This window comes from Oncorhynchus kisutch, linkage group LG18 (genome assembly GCF_002021735.2).
Source record: "Oncorhynchus kisutch isolate 150728-3 linkage group LG18, Okis_V2, whole genome shotgun sequence".
Classification (NCBI taxonomy): domain Eukaryota; kingdom Metazoa; phylum Chordata; class Actinopteri; order Salmoniformes; family Salmonidae; genus Oncorhynchus; species Oncorhynchus kisutch.
Window position 1 is genome coordinate 58031465 of NC_034191.2, and position 21139 is coordinate 58052603.

A 21139-nucleotide genomic window follows, 5' to 3' on the forward strand; every position below is an offset into this window, starting at 1 on the left:
CTGTACATTTATGATGCGGTTTAGTAGAAATATATTATGATTAGATGATGTACTGTGTAGTCAGTGTACAGATACAGAATACTGGTGTTACTGTTGAGGGTTGATTTGGTCTAACAAGGTGGAAGTTACAGTAAGTAAATCAGAAACTTGAGATAAGATGGAGAATAATCTTACCTTGCTGAGCACTGCTGTAACAAATGACTCCTAACAACGTTGAAATCAGAAGTAGTTTCAGGTCCATCTGAAAAAAAGAAAATGTGTGAAGATACAGTAAAGGTGGAGGTGAATACTGTGTTTTGTTTACATTTCAGTACCATAGAAGGCATTTGGTTTTGTGAATGTATTTACATTTGTAGTACCATAGAATACATGAGGCTTGGTAATCTAATGCATACATTCTTCCTTCTCTTGACAAAAAGGACCAGTTAACTGATATTGTCAAGCTTCCTCGTGGCACCAGAGTGCGGCAGAGGCCGCCCTAGAGACTTTTATTGGACTCCGGTGTCTTATGATTTCATGATTGTGTCCCTTTAAAAGGGTGCGTTTTCTGCAGTCCTTTGTAGAAACTTGAATGGTTTGCTGTGTGTGTTTGTTTCCTGAGTGAGTTTGAGACTTGGCATTTGTTGTTTTTTCAAGTGTACTGTGATAATGTGGCTACCGTATCACAGTAAAAATATTATGTTTATCCTTAACCACTGATTCCTTGTCTGGTCTCTTCTCTGCACCTGGGTCCAACCTTACCTCATCACAGCAAGTTTCTGCCACAACATGGACCCAGCAGAGATCCCCCAGATCTGGAATGTGGTAGCTCACCAAGGAGCACTGTCAGGATGGCAGCTAGAACAGCTCTCCCATATCTCCGGGACACTTCGGGCACTTGCTGAGTCCCTCCAACTATGGCATGCCCCCACCCCAGGAGGAGCCAATGCCCAGGTCTCATCGCCCAGTGCTACAGCTGTCGCCTGTTGGTTACTCCAGGGAACCTGCACTGGGAACCCAAGATGCCAGACCCAGAGCGGTATGACGGCCATCCGGGAGGATGCAAGGGATTCCTCACACAGTGTTCTCTGGTGTTCGAGCCACAGTCCTCCTCGTTCCAAACCGATCGGGCCATGATCGCCTATATCATCTCTCTACTCTCGGGCAAGGCCCTGGCGTGGGCAACGGCAGCGTGGCAACAGCAGCCACCATCTTGCAGATCCATTAGGAGCCTTCACTGGCAAGCTGCGACGAGTCTTCAACCACCAAGTCGGCAGACAAGAAGCGGCCAGCCGACTGTTCAACATTCGCTAATGGGCCAGACCAGTGGCTGACATCGCAATTGAGTTTCGCACCCTCGCCGGCGAGAGTGGGTGTAATACGGAGGCACTGGTTACCGCGTTCCACCAGGGTCTGTCTAAATCCATCAGAGATGAACTGGCCGCTCGGGAACGGGGAGAGAACCTTGAGTTCCTGATAATGCTGGTAATCAGGTTTGACAACCGCATCCGGGAATGGGTGAGACAGCGCCCTTTTGACACCACTCCAGCATTCCGGTTTCCTGAGCTCCCAAAGCCCACTGAGCCCAGCATAAAGGATCCCATGCAGCTGGGTCGCACACGTCTGAGCCCACAGGAACGTGCCAGTCAAATCAGCGAAGGCCGCTGTCTCTGCCATCTCGGTGCTACCTGCCCAGAGCTGACAGGAAACATCCGGGCTCGCCAGGACAGGGGGAGACCCTGACGAGCTGTGCAGTTACCTCCCAGCTACCCAGTCACCATCTGTTACTACCTTCAACCCTCCACTAGGACAACCATCAGCACGAGATTCAAGCCTTTGTGGACTCCGGGGCCGCAGATAATTTCATTGATCAAGACTTCGCCAGAGTTCCAGATTCCCTGTGTGAAGTGTCCCATCCCTCTGCAGATTCAAGCCCTCGATAGACGCCCCATTGACTCCGGTCAGGTGGAATATCCAACCAAGCCCATTCTACTGCATGTTGGGGTGAACCACTCTGAGACTCTTAGTTTTCTGCTGATCACTGCTCCCGAGAACCCCATTATCCTACAGTGGTTACTCCTTTAAAAGTTGCATCATACTGCAGCACACCCTGCTTGCTGCTGCAGCATTCTGTGGCACGTCTTATAATTCTCAGCCATTTCTTCTGTTACTGCAAATTTGACCACCAGAGGGCATCTATGAGAAGCATTTGATAGTATTCCGTATTGTCATTACCAGAGAATTTAAAACCTTTTTTGCAATTACATAGTATAATGGGATTGATTTGAAAGAAATGTGGCTTAATTAATTTTATTAATATTATGGTGTGTCCATTCAGAGAAATTCTCAGTTTGTAAATTCAGACCCTTTCGCTCTTGGAGTGCAGTAGGGTTGATTTGAGCGTTCTGGTCTTACGCCCAAGTTAACATTGGCTAGCTACTTCCAGACACATGAGACCACTCTGACCATTTTACTCGCCCTAGCAGAGCTGGTAAGGCAGTTTTTGTGTTAACCAGAGTGACTGTAAATGTGCTGCTGGAAACAATTTGAATTACGCTTTTTTTCCCGACGTTTACTGACACCGACCATATTCAACGGGTGTTGAGCGCGCTAGTAAAGTCATTATTCTGCACTCTGGTAATTATTCTGCGCTCTGGTACACTCGGACGAGAGTGCTCTGAAATCCATGTAGATAGTAGGCTGGACACATGAAATTTAACAACGTTCTTTTCTGATAAAAAAAAAAAGAGCTGCTTGCTGTGGTTTTTAAGTCATCGTGAAAAAACAAGCTTTATTTTAGTGCATTTTTCACCCTGCCAGCTCCTATTAGTTCTATTGAGCACCGTGACACCAACTCGCCTTCCGAACGTTCTATTCCCAGTTTATTGTTCAACGTCACAATGCCTGCTTCACTATTGTTGGTAATGAGACCTGCTCACTCGCTCTGAGACCTTGAGTAGTTGTTCCCTTGCCCTGCAAGGGCCCCGGCTTTTGTGGAGCAATGGGTAACGATGCTTCGAGGGTGGCTGTTGTCTGTGCAGAGGGTCCCTGGTTCGGGGCAAGGAAAGGGACGGAAGCAAGAAACTGTTACATGGACACCATTTGAATCCGGAGAATCTCCTCTTTGTAATTATGTAAGTCTGGGCAGCGAGCACGTTTGTCATTGATCGCTAGACCAGAAATGGTAAAAAAAAAGAAATTCTCCATACTTTTTCATTACGTGGACATAAGCACAGGTGACACCATCGCGGCGTGGGTGTTTACTTTCTACACAAGTTGTTTGTTTCCAGTTTTGTCCGACGAACAGATTGTAGTGGTGAAATAAAAAGGGATACATTTTTTAATGGAATTCTAAGCATCATTCCAGTCAAAACAGGCTCTGCGAACGTTCGATTCCATCAATTTGCTATGGGCTCGTAATAGTGTTCCAGTATAGCCAACGTTCTTTAAGCCGTTTTTCAGCCTTGGGTGAATTTGAACTCGTTCTATTGTCCAGCCTATAGATAGCCAGAGCGAATTTACAAAAGCACCCAACTGTCCATTGAGAGAGCACAACGACTACCATTTAGCTAAGCTAATAATTATGAGAATAATCAAATCAATAAATGTTGGGTAGTTAGATAGCCTATAGTTAATATACTGGCAAGTTTGCTGTATAACTACTAACGTTAGGTAGCTAGCTAACATACCGGTACTGAAAGCATAATGATATGCTATGTGGTTCGTAAAGGACAGTGTAGCTAACAAATTGTCAGCCAACATAAAACTTGTAAGGTAACTTATTTGAAAAGTCATTACTTTATTACATTGAGTAGCAAGCTACCCATTGGTCATAGGGCAAATCTGGTCTGTGATAGGAGGGGGGGATTTTCACACCTAGCTCAGCTATTAGACTATTCTTTAGTAAAGGTTGAATAGTCTATTGTTCAGCTATTAGCCCTCATCATTCTGCTCCTGAGTGGCTCTCTTGTGGATGTGCTGGCAGGATATGGCAGCATCTTCGGTTGTGTGTCAAGAATTCTGCATACAGTAGCACGTTTGTATGAAGGTATGGTTATTCACAGGCAAATTATTATATGCTATGGAGGTACATTTGTTTATTTTTGTCGAGTAAAACATTTTTTTTTTCCCGACAAAGGAAGTCAAGCGGACACCGTCTTGACGTATCCTAAAAATGACATCTGCTTTAGATTGAACGGTCGTATCTCAGTTATTGTTTTCATAGCTATAAAAAATAAGCTCGAAATTGGTCGAAAATGTAGATATTGCCAGATGTTCACTGTCCGAGGAACAGGCCGTGGAAGCTTTATTGCTGGCAAAAGTATCCATAACCAGAGGTAATTAAAGTGTTCTGTGTTTTTCGCCATCTATGCCTGTCTTGTTGTACATGGAACCTGTCTTACATGCATTTAATTAAAAGACCTTTAAGTTGTCAGCTGCTAATTTTCAGATTTACACCACATGAAGACAGCCATTTTCACTGGACTCTGTTGCTGCCAAGTCATGAGTTCCCTGGGGGTTAGCCTTGCAATAACCAAGTGCTGAGACACACAGCCCCCTATATTTAAATGTTTTAGGTACACTTCGATAGGTGTCTGCGTCACATGCAGTATCTTCTATTGTTTATCCTCATGTGTCTGCTTTTCAGCATAAAGTACTCTGTAGCCACTTAGTGTGGACACCAGATGAGACCACACACAATAACAGTCTCTCTTCTTCACTTCATCCTTCTCCCTAAATCCTTTAGGTTATATCAGCTGTTTTGGTGAACCCCTCCCACATCTGAACAGGCTGACAGAGGGCACATCATGATCATAGGTGAGATGTCACTTGGTCGGGTCAACAGGAAGTATTAAAGATGCTTTACATTGAAATAAGAATAAATTAAAAGAAAAGGGGCTTAATCATGCTCTCTCTGTCACTCGACTGCAGGTATGTTTTGATGTGAGATAGGAAGCCAGTCCCGTCATCGCCACCTCACCTGCTCTTAAGATAACCTTCGGGCCAACTGGGGGGCCCACGGTTGGTTAGGAGACACTGCAATTGTGATGAACTGAGAGAATATTAGGGTAGCACTGTACTTCATGAATCATATGCTGTCTGCCGCTGTTCTTACCTTTCCCTTTCTGTCTTCTACACCTCTCTCCCCACCTTGTCGCTCTTCCTCATTTTATAATGCACACCATATGTGCATTGAAGTACAGATTGAACTTGTATTTATAATATTACAATTATCATAATAATGTATTTATAACACCTGGATAATTAACTTTTTCAATAAAGCGTTTCACATTCTCCACTGCTTGAAATTAAGTATCTCATTGTAATACAATCTATCCTGTGTCCTCAGATTCTAACAGATGGCGTTAGATATGCAGAGTTTTTCTGTATATATGAATTACAAATCAATCATGTTTCTAGTCTATTGCATAGTTAATGTGTAATCATTGACGTCCCAGGAGCAGGAGTGGTAAACACTATATAATTGTAATGCAGGCACAGCATCATTCAAATAATGGAGTTTGATGACTGAAAAATAATGTCTGAGATTCATACCTGAATCGCACCTTTATTTGCCAAGGAAGAGTACATGATCAGTGAATATATTCAATGTACAGGCTACAATGTGGGAATCTCATGTGGTAATATCTACAGTACGTGTGTAAACGGCCCTGCAAACCCTTTGTCCCAGATAGAATAAACATCTGTGATCTCTGGACAGAACCAAAACCACAGCCTCTGTTGGCCCAGCACAGAGTTCCAGGGAACCATTATGTGTGAAACTATGCCTGTAAAATGCCAGCGAGGGGTCAAGTTAGAAAAACAAAAGGGCTGCTTCTATTCTATGAAGCTTAGCAGCTGGTGACAGGAATGTTCTTCAAGTCCTCCACTGTCAGAGGGAAAGGGACTAGTGGACAGAACGATATGTAGACCAACACACTGGTACTGTCCAACCCCTTATTGAAGATGAGAACTGTACACATAACTTAAGAATTAGTATCTTCTGGCCAGATCTTTCACTGGGCAGATATGCAGCACAGGGGCCAATGGGCTGGTGGGAGGGACTGAGACTGATATGGTAACTTGACTAAACAACCAAATTTCTCAAGTATTTCCCTTTTTGGAGGGCAACATAAATCTGAGATCTTCAGTAAACCTAAACTATGTCCAAAATTAGACAAAAATCACTGGTCTGTAGACAGCACAGTGCAGATTCCTTAAAACCATCCAGGTGATAGGATATACTGTCAACCACACACACCCTGAACCCCCCCACCCACACACCCTGAACCCCACACACCCTGAACCCCACCACGGTCTCTGACCTCCTCCCTATAGGCTGTCTGTGTCATCTGAAAACTTGATGATGGTGTTGGAGTTGTGCCTGGCCATGCAGTCATGAGTGAACAGGGAGTACAGGACGGGACTGAGCACGCACCCCTGAGGGGTCCGTGCATGCTTGGAGTACACGTCCTGGTAATCCAACTGGACCTGCGGCCTTGTGAATGTTGACCTGTTTAAAGGTCTTTACTCACATCGGCTACGGAGCACATGATAACACAGTCATCCGGAACAGCTGTTTCTCTCATGCAAGCTTCAGTGTTACTTGCCTCGAAACTAGCATAGAACGAATTTAGCTTGTCTGGTAGGCTCGTGTCACTGGGAAGCTCTGCCTGTTGGATGGTTCGTCAGAGGGCATCCCACTCCATGAAATCGGCAGCTCTAGTCTTTAGCTCAGTGCGAATGTTGCCTGTAATCCATGGCTTCTGGTTGGGGTATGTATGTACAGTCACTGTGGGGATGACGTCATCGATGCACTTATTGATGAAGCCAGTGACGGATGTGGTGCACTTCTCAATGCCATTGGAAGAACCCTGGAACATATTCCAGTCTGTGCTAGCAAAACAGTCCTGTACCTTAGCATCTGCTTCATCTGACCAAGTCACTGGTGCTTCCTGCTTTAGTTTTTGCTTGTAATGATTTGACAAATGGAGTGCGAGGGAGAGCTTTATACGTGTCTCTGTGTGTGGAGTAAAGGTAGTTCAGACTTTTTTCCCCTCTGGTTGCACATGTGACATGCTGGTAGAAATGAGGTCAAACGGATTTGAGTTTCCCTGCATTAAATGTCCCCGGCCACTAGGAGTGCCACCTCTGGATGAGCGTTTTCCTGTTTGCTTATGTAAATAGTGTGTTCTACAGCTTATCATGAGATACTCTACTTCAGGCGAGCAAAACCTCAAGACTTACTTAGATTTTGTGCACCAGCTGTTGTTTACAACTATACATAGACCGTCACCCCTTGTCTTAACAGAGGCCGCTGTTCTATCCTGTCGAAAAAGTTTAAACCCGCCTGCTGTATGCTATTCATGTTGTCGTTCAGCCACGACCTGGTGAAACGTAACATATTACAGTTTTTAATGTCCCATTCGTAGGATATACGTCTATTTTATTATTGATTGATTGTACGTTGGCTAGTAGGACAGATGGTAAAGGTAGATGACCCCCTCGTCGGGTCCTTACAAGGCACCGGGCCTTCGTCCTCGATACCTCCGTCTCTTTCTTCTGCGAATGACGCCTTGTCCGACTCGTTGAAGAAATAGTATTCCTCCAGTACGGGGTGAGTAATCACTGTCCTGATATCTAGAAGCTCTTTTTCGGTCATAAAACACGGTGGCAGAAACATTATGTACAAAGTTACAAATAATGCAAAAAAAAAACATACACAATAGCAAAATTGGTTATGGGATCGTAAAACGGCAGCCATCTCCTTCGGCACCATTAACAGCTCAGGAACAGCGATGTTCCTGAGCGGAGTAGAGCTGCCATATTTGGACAGGCACCAGCTTTCATGCCCCCTCTCTTCTACCACAACCTCCCTCCCCACCCCCTACCCTACTAGTGATGAGAGAGAGAAAAAAATCATCACAGTTACATTTCGGAATATTATTTTTGACGATATATCGTATTGTTTTGCCAACATCACAATATTGTTTTTGAGCTAGTTGGCTTTACATGCACCAAAACTCCAATTTGTTATCAGCACTTTTATTTCCAAGACTGATCAAAACTCGTTTTGCTCGTCATGCTCTCGTGTCTCTCTGCAGCAGACATATTGTGAGCAATATGTTACATCAAGGAGCAATAAAATCACAGTATTGAATCGCAATACACACATATCATATTGCCTCCGTACTCAACTGGCGGACCACGGAACGGATCCAGAACGGGGTCAATACGGACCAGAAAAATTCAAAATATCATATAAACACACAAGACATGAAAGAATGCATAGAAATGCAGGAAAATTGCTCTGAAACTGCAACATTTAATCTCTATAAACAAGAGGGGTGTGAACAGTTTGGGGGAGCATAGGTTGTGAGGTGGGGGTTTATTACCACACCAATAAATTACATTATCCATCCGGACCTTTGCCATCTAGAAAAATTGTGTGACCGGACCTTCTCAAATAGTTCTTGAGTACCTCTGTCATATCGGCACCTGAGTATTGTGATAATCTTGTATCGTGAGGTCCCTGTCAATACCCAGCATTACCCCCTACCTAATAATTTCCCATGATAACCACCCATTTCCTTCTAAAAATACACAGCCCACTCTGACCACTCTCCCTGTTATTTTTATTGAGCTGCCCTCTTGGCCCGATCGCCATTATAAAGAGGTCTTCTGACCTCAATAGGACTTCCTGAATACATAAAGGTTAAATAAATAAAAATGCAGACCAACTGTGTATAAAGTCAGATGGGTTAAACACAATCTCTTCCTGTCTAGTGTAGATTGTTAAAACGGCTGAGCATCAGATTCAGATTGAGTTGCACTCGCAGGTCTTAGTCACAACTGAGTGAATGGCTTTATTTATTTAGGGGCTTCCTTCCTTTAGAAATATCTACATGTCAGCGAATACTTCCTAGCAGCAGCAGCAACAGTAATATTACAATCACAAACGCTAAGCTAGCTGCTTTTCTGGGTAAAACAGAGAGAGAACTTGGCAGTACTCCACTATGACAGTGCTCCAGAGAGAGAGAGAGAGAGCGAGAGAGATTACGTCCCAAATGGCACCCTATTCCCTATATAGTGCACTACTTTTGACCAGAGCAAACAGGAAAATACATCTCAACTGAAATTATGCTGAAATATAAATCAATTGCAAGATAAGTAATCTCTCTCCCTCCCCTTCCTTGCTCTATTTATGAATCACTCTCTCAATTCATGAATCACACTCTCAATTCAATTTCAATTCAATTTAAGGGCATTATTGGCATGTTTACATTGTCAAAGCAAGGGAAGTAGATAATAAACAATAACATTTTTACTGTAAACATCACACGTACAAAAGTTCCAAAAGAATAAAGACATTTCAAATGTCATTATGTATATGTACAGTGTTGTAATGATGTGCAAATAGTTAAAGTACAAAAGGGAAAATAAATAAACAAATATAGGTTAGGCCCTTTTCTTGTGGCAACAGGTCACAAATCTTGCTGCTGTGATGGCACACTGTGGTATTTCACCCAGTAGATATGGGAGTTTATCAAAATTGGGTTTGTTTTCTAATTCTTTGTGGATCTGTATAATCTGAGGGAAATATGTGTCTCTAATATGGTCATACATTTGGCAGGAGGTGAGGAAGTGCAGCTCAATTTCCACCTCATTTTGTGGGCCGTGTGCACATAGCCTGTCTTCTCTTGAGAGTCAAGTCTGCCTATGGCGGCCTTTCTTAATAGCAAGGCTATGCTCACTGAGTCTGTACATAGTCAAAGCTTTCCTTAAGTCCCCCCCCGCCCCCCCCTACTCATGAGTCAGGTATAAAGCACAACCATGATATCATATATTCTCAAATATGGGGTGAGTGTGAAACATGGCTGTCACTGTGTTGAAAATAGCAGGACAGTGTTAACTATTTCTGACTCATCCACATGGTTAACACTCAGATAATAATCAACAGTCTCACAGACTAGTCCTATGAGAATTATTCAGGCAAGGGGGAAGAGAGAGACATTTAATATGAATCTTAGCTAACTGCCACCAATCACTTCCATACAAAATATTTCCTGTTGCACACGACCCCAGATTCACCCGATGAACAGCTGAGCTATGATATTAATGAGTTCAGCTGCACTGAGAGATAAAATAGGAGAGATGAATACTATAAGCCTATGGGCTTGCTCTCTGAGCTGGAGTTCAGACAGGCAGCAGCAGCGGTAGTCAGACCTGGGTTGAAATAGTACTTGAAATTAATAAAATACTATTCTATTGGTTAATTAAGCCAGGCAAGCTCAGTCAAGCATGTTTAAAATGATTTCAAATAGTATTTGAACCCAGGTCTGGCAGGAGTACAGTGAGTCGTATCCCTAAGCGTTGGTTTGCTGACTTGGCCCTTCCTTTGTTGGAACACAGGAAGCTCATCTCAATCACACAGGAAGCCAGCCGGCGTGCTGCCTGGAAACGGGCCAAATCCCCCTTTAAGGCCGGCGCATAACGTGGAGATACAACTGCAGGGAGGCCAGCCTCTGTGGACGCTGGAGAGGAGAGTAGCAATCCAGGGAAGCTAGTACACACACACGCACACTCACACGAACCTTTAGGGTGGAGAGGAGAAAGCCTCAGTAGTGGCTGAGTAGCAGACACAGCCAACAGCCTCTGTGGAAGCTGCATGGAGACTGCAGGGGAGATGACTCCTATGGTAATCAACACCATAAGAGTTAACAGCTATGTTTTAGGGTTATAGGTGAGAGAGCCTCCGGAGGAAGGGAGGCCAGGGGAGCCAGTTACGCCACATGACTGTCTATGTGGATTGACTGTGTCTGACCTGCTCCTTTAAATCTATCCATCCCAAATCATTTAAGGTCTGGGAAAACACGGCAATACCGCAACAAGCATATTCAGAGATACCACAACCAAACATTGCGTATCCTTAGCTAGTAGGTAATAACTTGGATAGCTAGTAGATAATAACTTGGGATAACTAGTAGATAATAACTTGGATAGCTAGTAGAAACATCACAGCGAAAAAGACGACCATTAAAACAAGTAAATATTTACAGTGAGAAGTGACTGATCAGGCTCTCAGAGCCTTGGTGTTGGAGTAGGATCAAAACCGACGCTCAGAGCTTTAACGAGGTCCCTCAGCCTGCTGTAGGAAAGTCTGCTAACTGCCCACTACCGTGCTCCCAGTTGAGGTACGGACTCATTTACTAAAGCTGTCTATTACCAGTAATAACAGAAGTTCTGTGTTACGTGAGCCCTTGAGGGCAAAGATACCTTCACTAAGTGCATTGTGACGTCTACAGTCAAGCTGTTTTGTACAAGTGTTATGCCTATAGAACGCAGCCCATTTGAACACTCAACTCACTCTATTAGGTCTAGGTTGAGGACTTACTGCTTGGCTTTCTCCTGACAGCAAAGTTAAAGTAGTGTTCTAATCAGCCTTGTAATACTACAGTCGTTAGCTTTATAGGGTCAGCTGTGGACACCTTTAGGCCGGTTAACGCTGTAAAATTGGCATTAGGTTGCAGGCTCAACACTTGAACAAGAGGGCCTCCATTTCTCCCTCCAACAGCAGGGTGAAATCTCTGCAGGCAGCAAACAGTCATTACTACACTACTTTCTCCAGGGATCATTGGGGAAATAAATTCATTTCCATGTAAAAGGACCCTGTAAAATGTAAAAGGAGCATGTAAAATGTAAAAGGAACCTGTAAAATGTAAAAGGAACCTGTAAAATGTAAAAGGAACCTGTAAAATGTAAAAGGACCCTGTAAAATGTAAAAGGACCCTGTAAAATGTAAAAGGACCCTGTAAAATGTAAAAGGAACCTGTAAAATGTAAAAGGAACCTGTAAAATGTAAAAGGAACCTGTAAAATGTAAAAGGACCCTGTAAAATGTAAAAGGACCCTGTAAAATGTAAAAGGACCCTGTAAAATGTAAAAGGACCCTGTAAAAGGAGCATGTAAAAGGACCCTGTAAAATGTAAAAGGACCCTGTAAAAGGAGCATGTAAAAGGACCCTGTAAAATGTAAAAGGACCCTGTAAAATGTAAAAGGAACCTGTAAAATGTAAAAGGACCCTGTAAAATGTAAAAGGACCCTGTAAAATGTAAAAGGACCCTGTAAAAGGACCCTGTAAAAGGAGCATGTAAAATGAGCATGTAAAAGGAACCTGTAAAATGTAAAAGGACCCTGTAAAATGTAAAAGGACCCTGTAAAATGTAAAAGGACCCTGTAAAATGTAAAAGGACCCTGTAAAATGTAAAAGGAACCTGTAAAATGTAAAAGGAACCTGTAAAATGTAAAATGACCCTGTAAAATGTAAAAGGACCCTGTAAAAGGAGCATGTAAAAGGACCCTGTAAAATGTAAAAGGAGCATGGAAAAGGACCCTGTAAAATGTAAAAGGAGCATGGAAAAGGACCCTGTAAAATGTAAAAGGACCCTGTAAAATGTAAAAGGACCCTGTAAAATGTAAAAGGAACCTGTAAAATGTAAAAGGAACCTGTAAAATGTAAAATGACCCTGTAAAATGTAAAAGGAACCTGTAAAATGTAAAAGGACCCTGTAAAATGTAAAAGGACCCTGTAAAAGGAGCATGTAAAAGGACCCTGTAAAATGTAAAAGGACCCTGTAAAAGGAGCATGTAAAAGGACCCTGTAAAATGTAAAAGGACCCTGTAAAATGTAAAAGGAACCTGTAAAATGTAAAAGGACCCTGTAAAATCTAAAAGGACCCTGTAAAATCTAAAAGGACCCTGTAAAAGGACCCTGTAAAAGGAGCATGTAAAATGACCCTGTAAAATGTAAAAGGAACCTGTAAAATGTAAAAGGACCCTGTAAAATGTAAAAGGACCCTGTAAAATGTAAAAGGACCCTGTAAAATGTAAAAGGAACCTGTAAAATGTAAAAGGAACCTGTAAAATGTAAAAGGAACCTGTAAAATGTAAAATGACCCTGTAAAATGTAAAAGGACCCTGTAAAAGGAGCATGTAAAAGGACCCTGTAAAATGTAAAAGGAGCATGGAAAAGGACCCTGTAAAATGTAAAAGGAGCATGGAAAAGGACCCTGTAAAATGTAAAAGGACCCTGTAAAATGTAAAAGGACCCTGTAAAATGTAAAAGGAACCTGTAAAATGTAAAAGGAACCTGTAAAATGTAAAATGACCCTGTAAAATGTAAAATGACCCTGTAAAAGGAGCATGTAAAAGGACCCTGTAAAATGTAAAAGGAGCATGGAAAAGGAGCATGTAAAAGGACCCTGTAAAATGTAAAAGGACCCTGTAAAAGGAGCATGTAAAAGGACCCTGTAAAATGTAAAAGGAGCATGGAAAAGGACCCTGTAAAATGTAAAAGGAGCATGGAAAAGGAGCATGTAAAAGGACCCTGTAAAATGTAAAAGGACCCTGTAAAAGGAGCATGTAAAAGGACCCTGTAAAATGTAAAAGGAGCATGGAAAAGGACCCTGTAAAATGTAAAAGGAGCATGGAAAAGGAGCATGTCAAATTGGGTGTCAAATGAAGCTAAGAGTCTATATTTTTTTGAGAAGTGAAGGCATATATAAATTGTTGAACCATTTTACATCGCAAAAATTTGGAATAAGCTAAGACTTTGATTCCTGGTTAAACAGATGGAAAAGGAGTCTAAGAAAACATCTACCAGAAACATCAACACATATATATTTTATTTTACCTTTATTTAACCAGGTAGGCAAGTTGAGAACAAGTTCTCATTTACAACTGTGACCTGGCCAAGACAAAGCAAAGCAGTTCGACACATACAACAACACAGAGTTACACATGGAGTAAACCAAACATACAGTCAATAATACAGTAGAAAAATAAATCTATATACAATGTGAGCAAGTGAGGTGAGATAAGGGAGGTAAAGGCAAAAAAATAAGTAAATACAGTATAACAAGTAAAACACTGGAATGGTTGATTTGCAGTGGAAGAATGTGCATAGTAGAGCTAGAAATAATGGGGTGCAAAGGAGCAAAATAAATAAATAAATACATTAGGGAAAGAGGAGGGTCCCTGGTTCGAACCCAGATTGGGGCGAGGAGAGGGACGGGAAGCTATACTGTTACATTTAGTTTTGGATCATCATTATTTCTGCATTCTGTAAGTTGATCAAACATTGCCTTGTGCCTTGAAATTCCATGACCAAAAACCAACAAAGTATCTTTCAGATATTTTCTATTTTTATGAGGGAGGATAATGAAAGTTCACATAGTAACCTATCAAATAGTTATGGTGTTTTTATTGATATCAATTTTCATTATGAATTGATAAGTGATTCAAACTCAAAATGTGGTAACAAAGTGTCTACAATTGAATAGGCTACAATAGGAAATCATGGTAGTTACAAACCACAGTTGGGTTCACAATAACTTTTAACAAGGCACACATGTTAATTGAAATGCATTCCAGGTGACTAGCTTATGAAGCTGGTTGAGAAAATCCCACGAGTGTGCAATGCTGTCACCAAAACAAAAGGTGGCTACTTTGAAGAATCTCAAATATAAAGTAGATTTCAATTTGCTTAACACTTTTTGGGTTACTCCATGATTCCATATGTGTTATTTCATAGTTGATGTCTTCACTATTATTCTACAATGTAGAACATAGTAAAAATAAAGAAAAACCCTTGAATGAGTAGGTGTGTCCAAACTTTTGATCGGTAGTGTTTGTTTACTTTCTTTTGCCGGCTGTCTTCACAGTTGCTAATAAAAACGATCTTCATTGTCAGCCTCCTCAGATCATCCCAATCTACTATTTACCAACAATATAAGGAGTTTGTCCCGTTTTCAACACCAACCTCTTATAGCATTGCAGAGGTCACCTAAACTAAGGCTGCATCCCAAATGGCACTCCTATCGGGCTCCGGTCAAAAGCAGTGCACTACATAGGGAATAGGGCACAATTTGAAAAGCCTAAACCACCCCATTCCTGTATGTGGTTTTGATGCTGTTTTTAGACCTGGATGTGGAGTTGCCATGAAATCACAAAGTGCCTCTGAGTCTGAGGGTCGAGGGGAGTGGGAGGGCAAACCTCCATATAAACTACTGAGCAGGTTTAACCAAAACCCAACACAATTTCAACTTAAAGAATGACAATTCCATCCTCGACAACAGAGACTTTTGAAAGACCGAAACTGAATCTGATATAGGCTTGACCATAGAGATCCTATAATTCAAGACTATATGTAATCCTATGTGCTAAACACAGTAATCAATGACTATAATGTTTACATAGCGTTATCTCATTCATATACAGTACCAGTCAAACGTTTGGACACACCCACTCACTGTAGAATAATAGTGAAGACATCAACACTAGGAAATAGTGAAACTGGCTCTCATGAGGACCGCCACAGGTTTTGATGTCTTCATTATTATTCTACAATGTAGAAAATAGTGCAAATAAAGAAAAACCTGGAATGAGTAGGTGTGTCCAAACTTTTGACTGGTACTGTACTTTGCAATAGAGCACATTTGATTCCTAACATCAGCACAAGATGATTTCATAATTAGACTGGAATAATCTTGTGATAATCAGGATGAGGTCTAAAACTCTTATTTTTCCACTCTCACACAGTTGAGGAAAGTCCTTAGGGAATTCCATGATGTGCTAGTTAGAGCAGACAGTGATTTACTGACAAACAAAACCTGATAACCACACTGTGATCATCTGTGGCCTCTCTTTGTTACGGGCTCATACTACTCCTTGTTGTGTGGTCAGGGTAACATAATGGTTGTAACAGGCAGTCATTGTACTACTTGTTTTCTACACAAATCGCCCCTTTCAGTACAAACAATGTGTTTGAGTGACAGCCGATTCATCACTTCCGCCACAGAGGGACAGGAGAACACATATGGTCTGTGTCAGACAGAGTGACACAGACCAGGGTGGGGCCTCCTGTCAATCAGATGAGAAGCCAGCTCTTCAACCGCTGTTATCTGGTGTTGGAGGTCACATCCATTCAGCTGGTAACTCCCCAACATAACGTATCCGACCTACCGTCTCCTACCTCCTAACACACCACACACACACACCTCCTCTTCTCCCTCAATTAGCCCTACCCCCTTCTCCTCATCCCTCCTTCCCCTCATCCCTCCCACAGCTCTATCCCCTTAATTAAACTCTAGCAACACCGAGAAGTCAGCTCGACTCGGACTCCCGTATTTACAAGGTTATTGAAAACGCACACACATTATATCTTCACTGAGAATAAATGGATGGCTTCTTCTGGAGGACGACTTCTGCTGTGCACATCTCTATTCTCCCTGGATATTGACATTATAAAGGGCTATTGATGTCTGCAAGCCAGACACTACAGTGTTTGTGAGCAGACGGGATTGGTGGGCGATCGAATAAAATGACATTGACTTTATCAGGTGGAAGAGCGCGAGAGAGAGAGGGAGAGAAAGAGAGAGGCTGAGATGTTCTTTGGGACACTCCTAGCCCTGATGTTATCTTTAGGTCATGACCCCAACACACCCCCTCATTGTACCATCTAAACCGCTGTGAAATATATTTCCCATAACCCAAAATATTGTGTTTTCAGCTACTACTGTGAGTAAGTGACATGGAGAAGGGAGGGAGAGACAGCAAACAACCAAGCCGACTCACACTATAGTAGAATAATAGCTGCCATAGCTGGGTTATTCATCATCCAATATGATAACGTAGTACCTGTCCTGACTGTATCAAACCGAGAGAAGCTAGTTAAGCTAGCTAGCTAGGCTAATTGAGGCCTCATGTGCTTTCTCGTGCTACACATTTACAAACAACAACTCCATTCAGAATATTAAGTAGAAGCCTACCTGTTGGCTCTTGTTCGTTGTAACCTATCCTCTCCTCCTTTAACTTTTAATTCAATCATTTTAATTCCATCTTCCATTGATTAGATATCTCCTATCTTTTGCCACACACGGCTGTAGCCTACTGCCACTTTGATGACTTATGATTGGCCAACAACAAGCTACAGTTGAAGTCGGAAGTTTACATACACTTAGGTTGGAGTCATTAAAACTAGTTTTTTAACCACTCCACAAATTTCTTGTTAACAAACTATAGTTTTGGCAAGTCAGTTAGGACATCTACTTTGTGGATGACACAAGTCATTTTTCCCACAATTGTTTACAGACAGATTATTTCACTGTATCACAATTCCAGTGGGTCAGAAGTTTACATACACTAAGTTGACTGTGCCTTTAAACAGCTTGGAAAATTCCAGAAAATGATGTCATGGCTTTAGAAGCTACTGATAGGCTAATTGACATAATTTGAGTCAATTGGAGGTGTACCTGTGGATGTATTTCAATGACTACCTTCAATCTCAGTGCCTCTTTGCTTGAGATCATGGGAAAATCATGAAAGAAATTGTCCAAGACCTCAGAAAAAGATTGTAGACCTCCACAAGTCTGGTTCATCCTTGGGAGCAATTTGAAAATGCCTGAAAGTACCACGTTCATCTATACAAACAATACGCAAGTATAAGCACCATGGGACCACGCAGCCATCATACCACTCAGGAAGGAGAAGCGTTGTGTCTCCTAGAGATTAATGTACTTTGGTACAAAAAGTGCAAATCAATCCCAGAACAACAGTAACGGACCTTGTGAAGATGCTGGAGGAAACAGGTACAGAAGTATCTATATCCACAGTAAAACGAGTCCTATATTGACATAACCTGAAAGGCCACTCAGCAAGTAAGAAGCCAGTGCTCCAAAACCGCCATAAAAAAAAAGACTACAGTTTACTACTGCACATGGGGAAAAAGATCGTACTTTTTGGAGAAATGTCCTCTGGTCTGATGAAACAAAAATAGAACTGTTTGGCCATAATGACCATCGTTATGTTTGGAGGAAAAAAGGGGAGGCTTGCAAGCCGAAGAACACCATCCCAACTGTGAAGCACGGGGGTGGTATCAACATGTTGTGGGGGTGCTTTGCTGCAGGAGGGACTGGTGCACTTCACAAAATAGATGGCATCATGAGGTGGAAAATTATGTGGATATATTGAAGCAACATCTCAAGACCTCAGTCAGGAAGTTAAAGCTTGGTCGCAAATGGGTCTTCCAAATGGACAATGACCCCAAGCATACTCCCAAAGTTGTGGCAAAATGGCTTAAGGACAACAAAGTCAAGGTATTGGAGTAGCCATCACAAAGCCCTGACCTCAATCCTATAGAGAATTTGTGGGCAGAAATGGAAATGCGTGTACGAGCAAGGAGGCCTACAAACCTGACTCAGTTACACCAGCTCTGTCAGGAGGGATGGGACAAAATTCACCCAACTTATTGTGGGAGGCTTGTGGAAGGCTACTCGAAATGTTTGACCCAAGTTAAATAATTTAAAGGCAATGCTACCAAATACTAATTGAGTGTATGTAAACTTCTGACCCACTGGGAATGTGATGAAAGAAATAAAAGCTGAAATTAATCATTCTCTCTACTATTATTCTGACATTGCACATTCTTAAAATAAAGTGGTGATCCTAACTGACAGGGGATATTTACTAGGATTAAATGTCAGGAATTGTGAAAAACTGATTTTAAATGTATTTGGCTAAGCTGTATGTAAACTTCCGACTTCAACTGTACATGCGCCACTTTCCTGAAAAGCAAGAGCAGTAGCACAAATGATACAATTTCTTTCTCGCTCTCTCTTAGCCATGGGCCTTCTGAGTCTTTTAGGTGATCCGAAACATTTGGCTTCGTTCGCGTAGAAGACCTTGCTCATTTGGATCCCAAACAGCTCTTTATTCAAAATGCTTAAAAATCTACATAGAACCATGAACAAAATGTAAATCTCCAATGTTTTAATGATTAGATGATGCAAATTACTTTTACACACTGTAAATATCACTGTGGGCCAGATTGACACGCTCTTCCCGCTGTTCAATGTTTCTGCAGTGAGGATTCACCCTCTTTAAGGAATTATTTTGTCATTTATCTGCAGAAAAAACTTTGGAGCCTAAAAGCAGCGGTAGGAGTATGCAAATCTGGGAGCCAACGGAAATGCAATTCGGTTTTGACGTTCACCAAAAAGAGCCTTTCAAAAAGAGCCATCGATCACTACTCCCTCTCTACTGCAGCAGCCGCATTCCAATGTTTATGGGTCCTTCCGGACAAGTCAGATATACCCAAAACCCATGACAATCATATCAGATCCAGACCTGTGACAATATTTATCATTCTGGATCTGGACCCGCTCATGTCCCGGGTATCAGGGTACAGGTGGATCCAGGAAGACCTCTATAGACAGGGGTGTGTTTTTTTTGACACCACCACCCCTCCAGTAAATGTCGAACTGTCCTTAAAATATCCATCATAAAAGTCTTTCACTCATGTGGAAAATTCTTAGACTTATTGGAGAGTAATCAATAACGGATGAAAAACAGGATTCATACAATTATCAAAATATTTATATTTACCTTATCGGCGTGATTTATTTCCGATGCAACATACGTAAATAAATGTATGCTCTTAAAAATCCCCGTTGTGATCCGCTAAACACCGTAGACACAGCAGCAATTGCTTTGTTGGTAACAGCTTTCTCCTCTGCGAAAAGTCACGGTCGGGTCACTCCTTATTCAGTTACTTCATTGAGAAAGGGAAAAATGCTGTTTAGTTGTAAAAAAAAAGTGTTGGCGTATGTAATATATATATATATATATATATATATCAAATGTAATATATATATATTTAGCATATTCCCCTGGCCGCGTGAATTTATTTTTATTTTCAAAATTAGTCCGCAGGACTCTCCTCTGAATCTAAGCTCCGCCTCCACAGGAAATTCCACGTGACGTCATGCGTTTAAGACACGCCCATATTCTATTACAGTGAATATTATGACATGCACGAGAATAATGAACATTCTACCAAAGCTAACACTGGAATAGCCTCTTCTAATCAGATACATTTGCCATGTATGGATGGGTTTGTGATGTGTATCCTTTTAGGGTCATGTTCAGTCTATATCCCTTATTGGTTACCCTCTTTTTAATGGACATTGTATGCTTTTTTAAAATTACTTTGCAAGAGGTTCTTGGGAGAATTGCTGACATCTAGTACTGCTATAATACATATTGCTGAGTGGACTGACTGAGGGGTTGACAACAGTTTCCATGTGGATGTTAGAGTCTGGTTAGTGTGTACAGGTTCCATTGAAGCTGCCCAGGTCTGACTGGGACACAAAGACACTGTTTGTGCTTTACAGAAAACCTTACTGTATCAAAGGGCGATTCATTCTTTCTCATATTTGGACTACTCACGCTCACACAACAACTTAATTGGCTACCTGTAATTGTACTGCTGTTCTGCATGGTTTTGGGTTTGAACCCAGTCCAGCCTCTTTTCACTGTTCAATCACCACTTTCATTTTGTTTATGTTAAAAAAAATACTTTGACTGGTCACCTTGCTCCTTACCAAATGTGTTTTGGTTGGATTTGACCAAAATAAAAAAATGCAAGCAAGAAAGTTATTTTGTATTCAACTATACTTCTTGTATTTAATTTATTTTTCTTTATTAAGAAAATATTTATTCTTCAGGATGGAAGACATTGGTGAACTTTCCAGTCAAACAACCACTGGTGGATTTACCATTAGGCAAAAGTGCCTGCCTCAGGCCTCACATCATCAAGGAGCCTCCTGAGCTGGGAAAAATAATAATGTATATATATATATATATATATATATATATATTCTCTGCTTGAAAATACATTTTTACAATATGGCCAAAGTCAATTATTTTGTGGCTGTGGTAACTAGTGACAACCGGATTGTCAGACAGGATGACATTCCCGAAAATTGGTCTTCTCTACTCTATGGAAAGGTGAAACTCTCACGAACACGATGGTGTTCTCCGTTTGAGGGACCACAATGGAAAAAAGCCCCTGACTTTATTGCGCAATCCTGGTCACTTTTAAAAAGATTTGTACTGTGTGTATATTTGTACTGTGTGTACATATACCGGTAGTCTGAAGGTATGTACCGTGTGTACATATACCTCTAGTCTGAAGGTATCCGGTACAGGGCATTCCCACGTAAAAGGTATACAGGTAATTCCACTGAATCTTTTAATTTATTTTCCAGATTTTTCTTATAAATCTCAGATATAGGACAGACACTTCAAAACTTAGTTCTTTA

General features: G+C 41.5%; 1 protein-coding gene across 2 annotated transcripts in view; it reads right to left on the reverse strand.

The window, feature by feature from the left end:
* LOC109909598 (integrin beta-1-like) overlaps positions 1 to 19780 on the reverse strand; it is a 43216-nt gene extending 23436 nt beyond the window's left edge. Inside the window, exons 1-2 of one of the 2 annotated variants that reach the window (XM_031796380.1) lie at positions 19422 to 19780; positions 175 to 241 (exon numbers count right to left, since the gene is read on the reverse strand). In XM_031796380.1, coding sequence (XP_031652240.1) covers positions 175 to 241 — 67 coding nt within the window. In that variant the 5' untranslated portion in view covers positions 19422 to 19780. The remainder of the gene's footprint in view (positions 1 to 174; positions 242 to 19421) is intronic. The other variant, XM_031796381.1, reaches the window with a different exon arrangement.
* Between the last annotated feature and the right edge of the window lie 1359 nt (positions 19781 to 21139).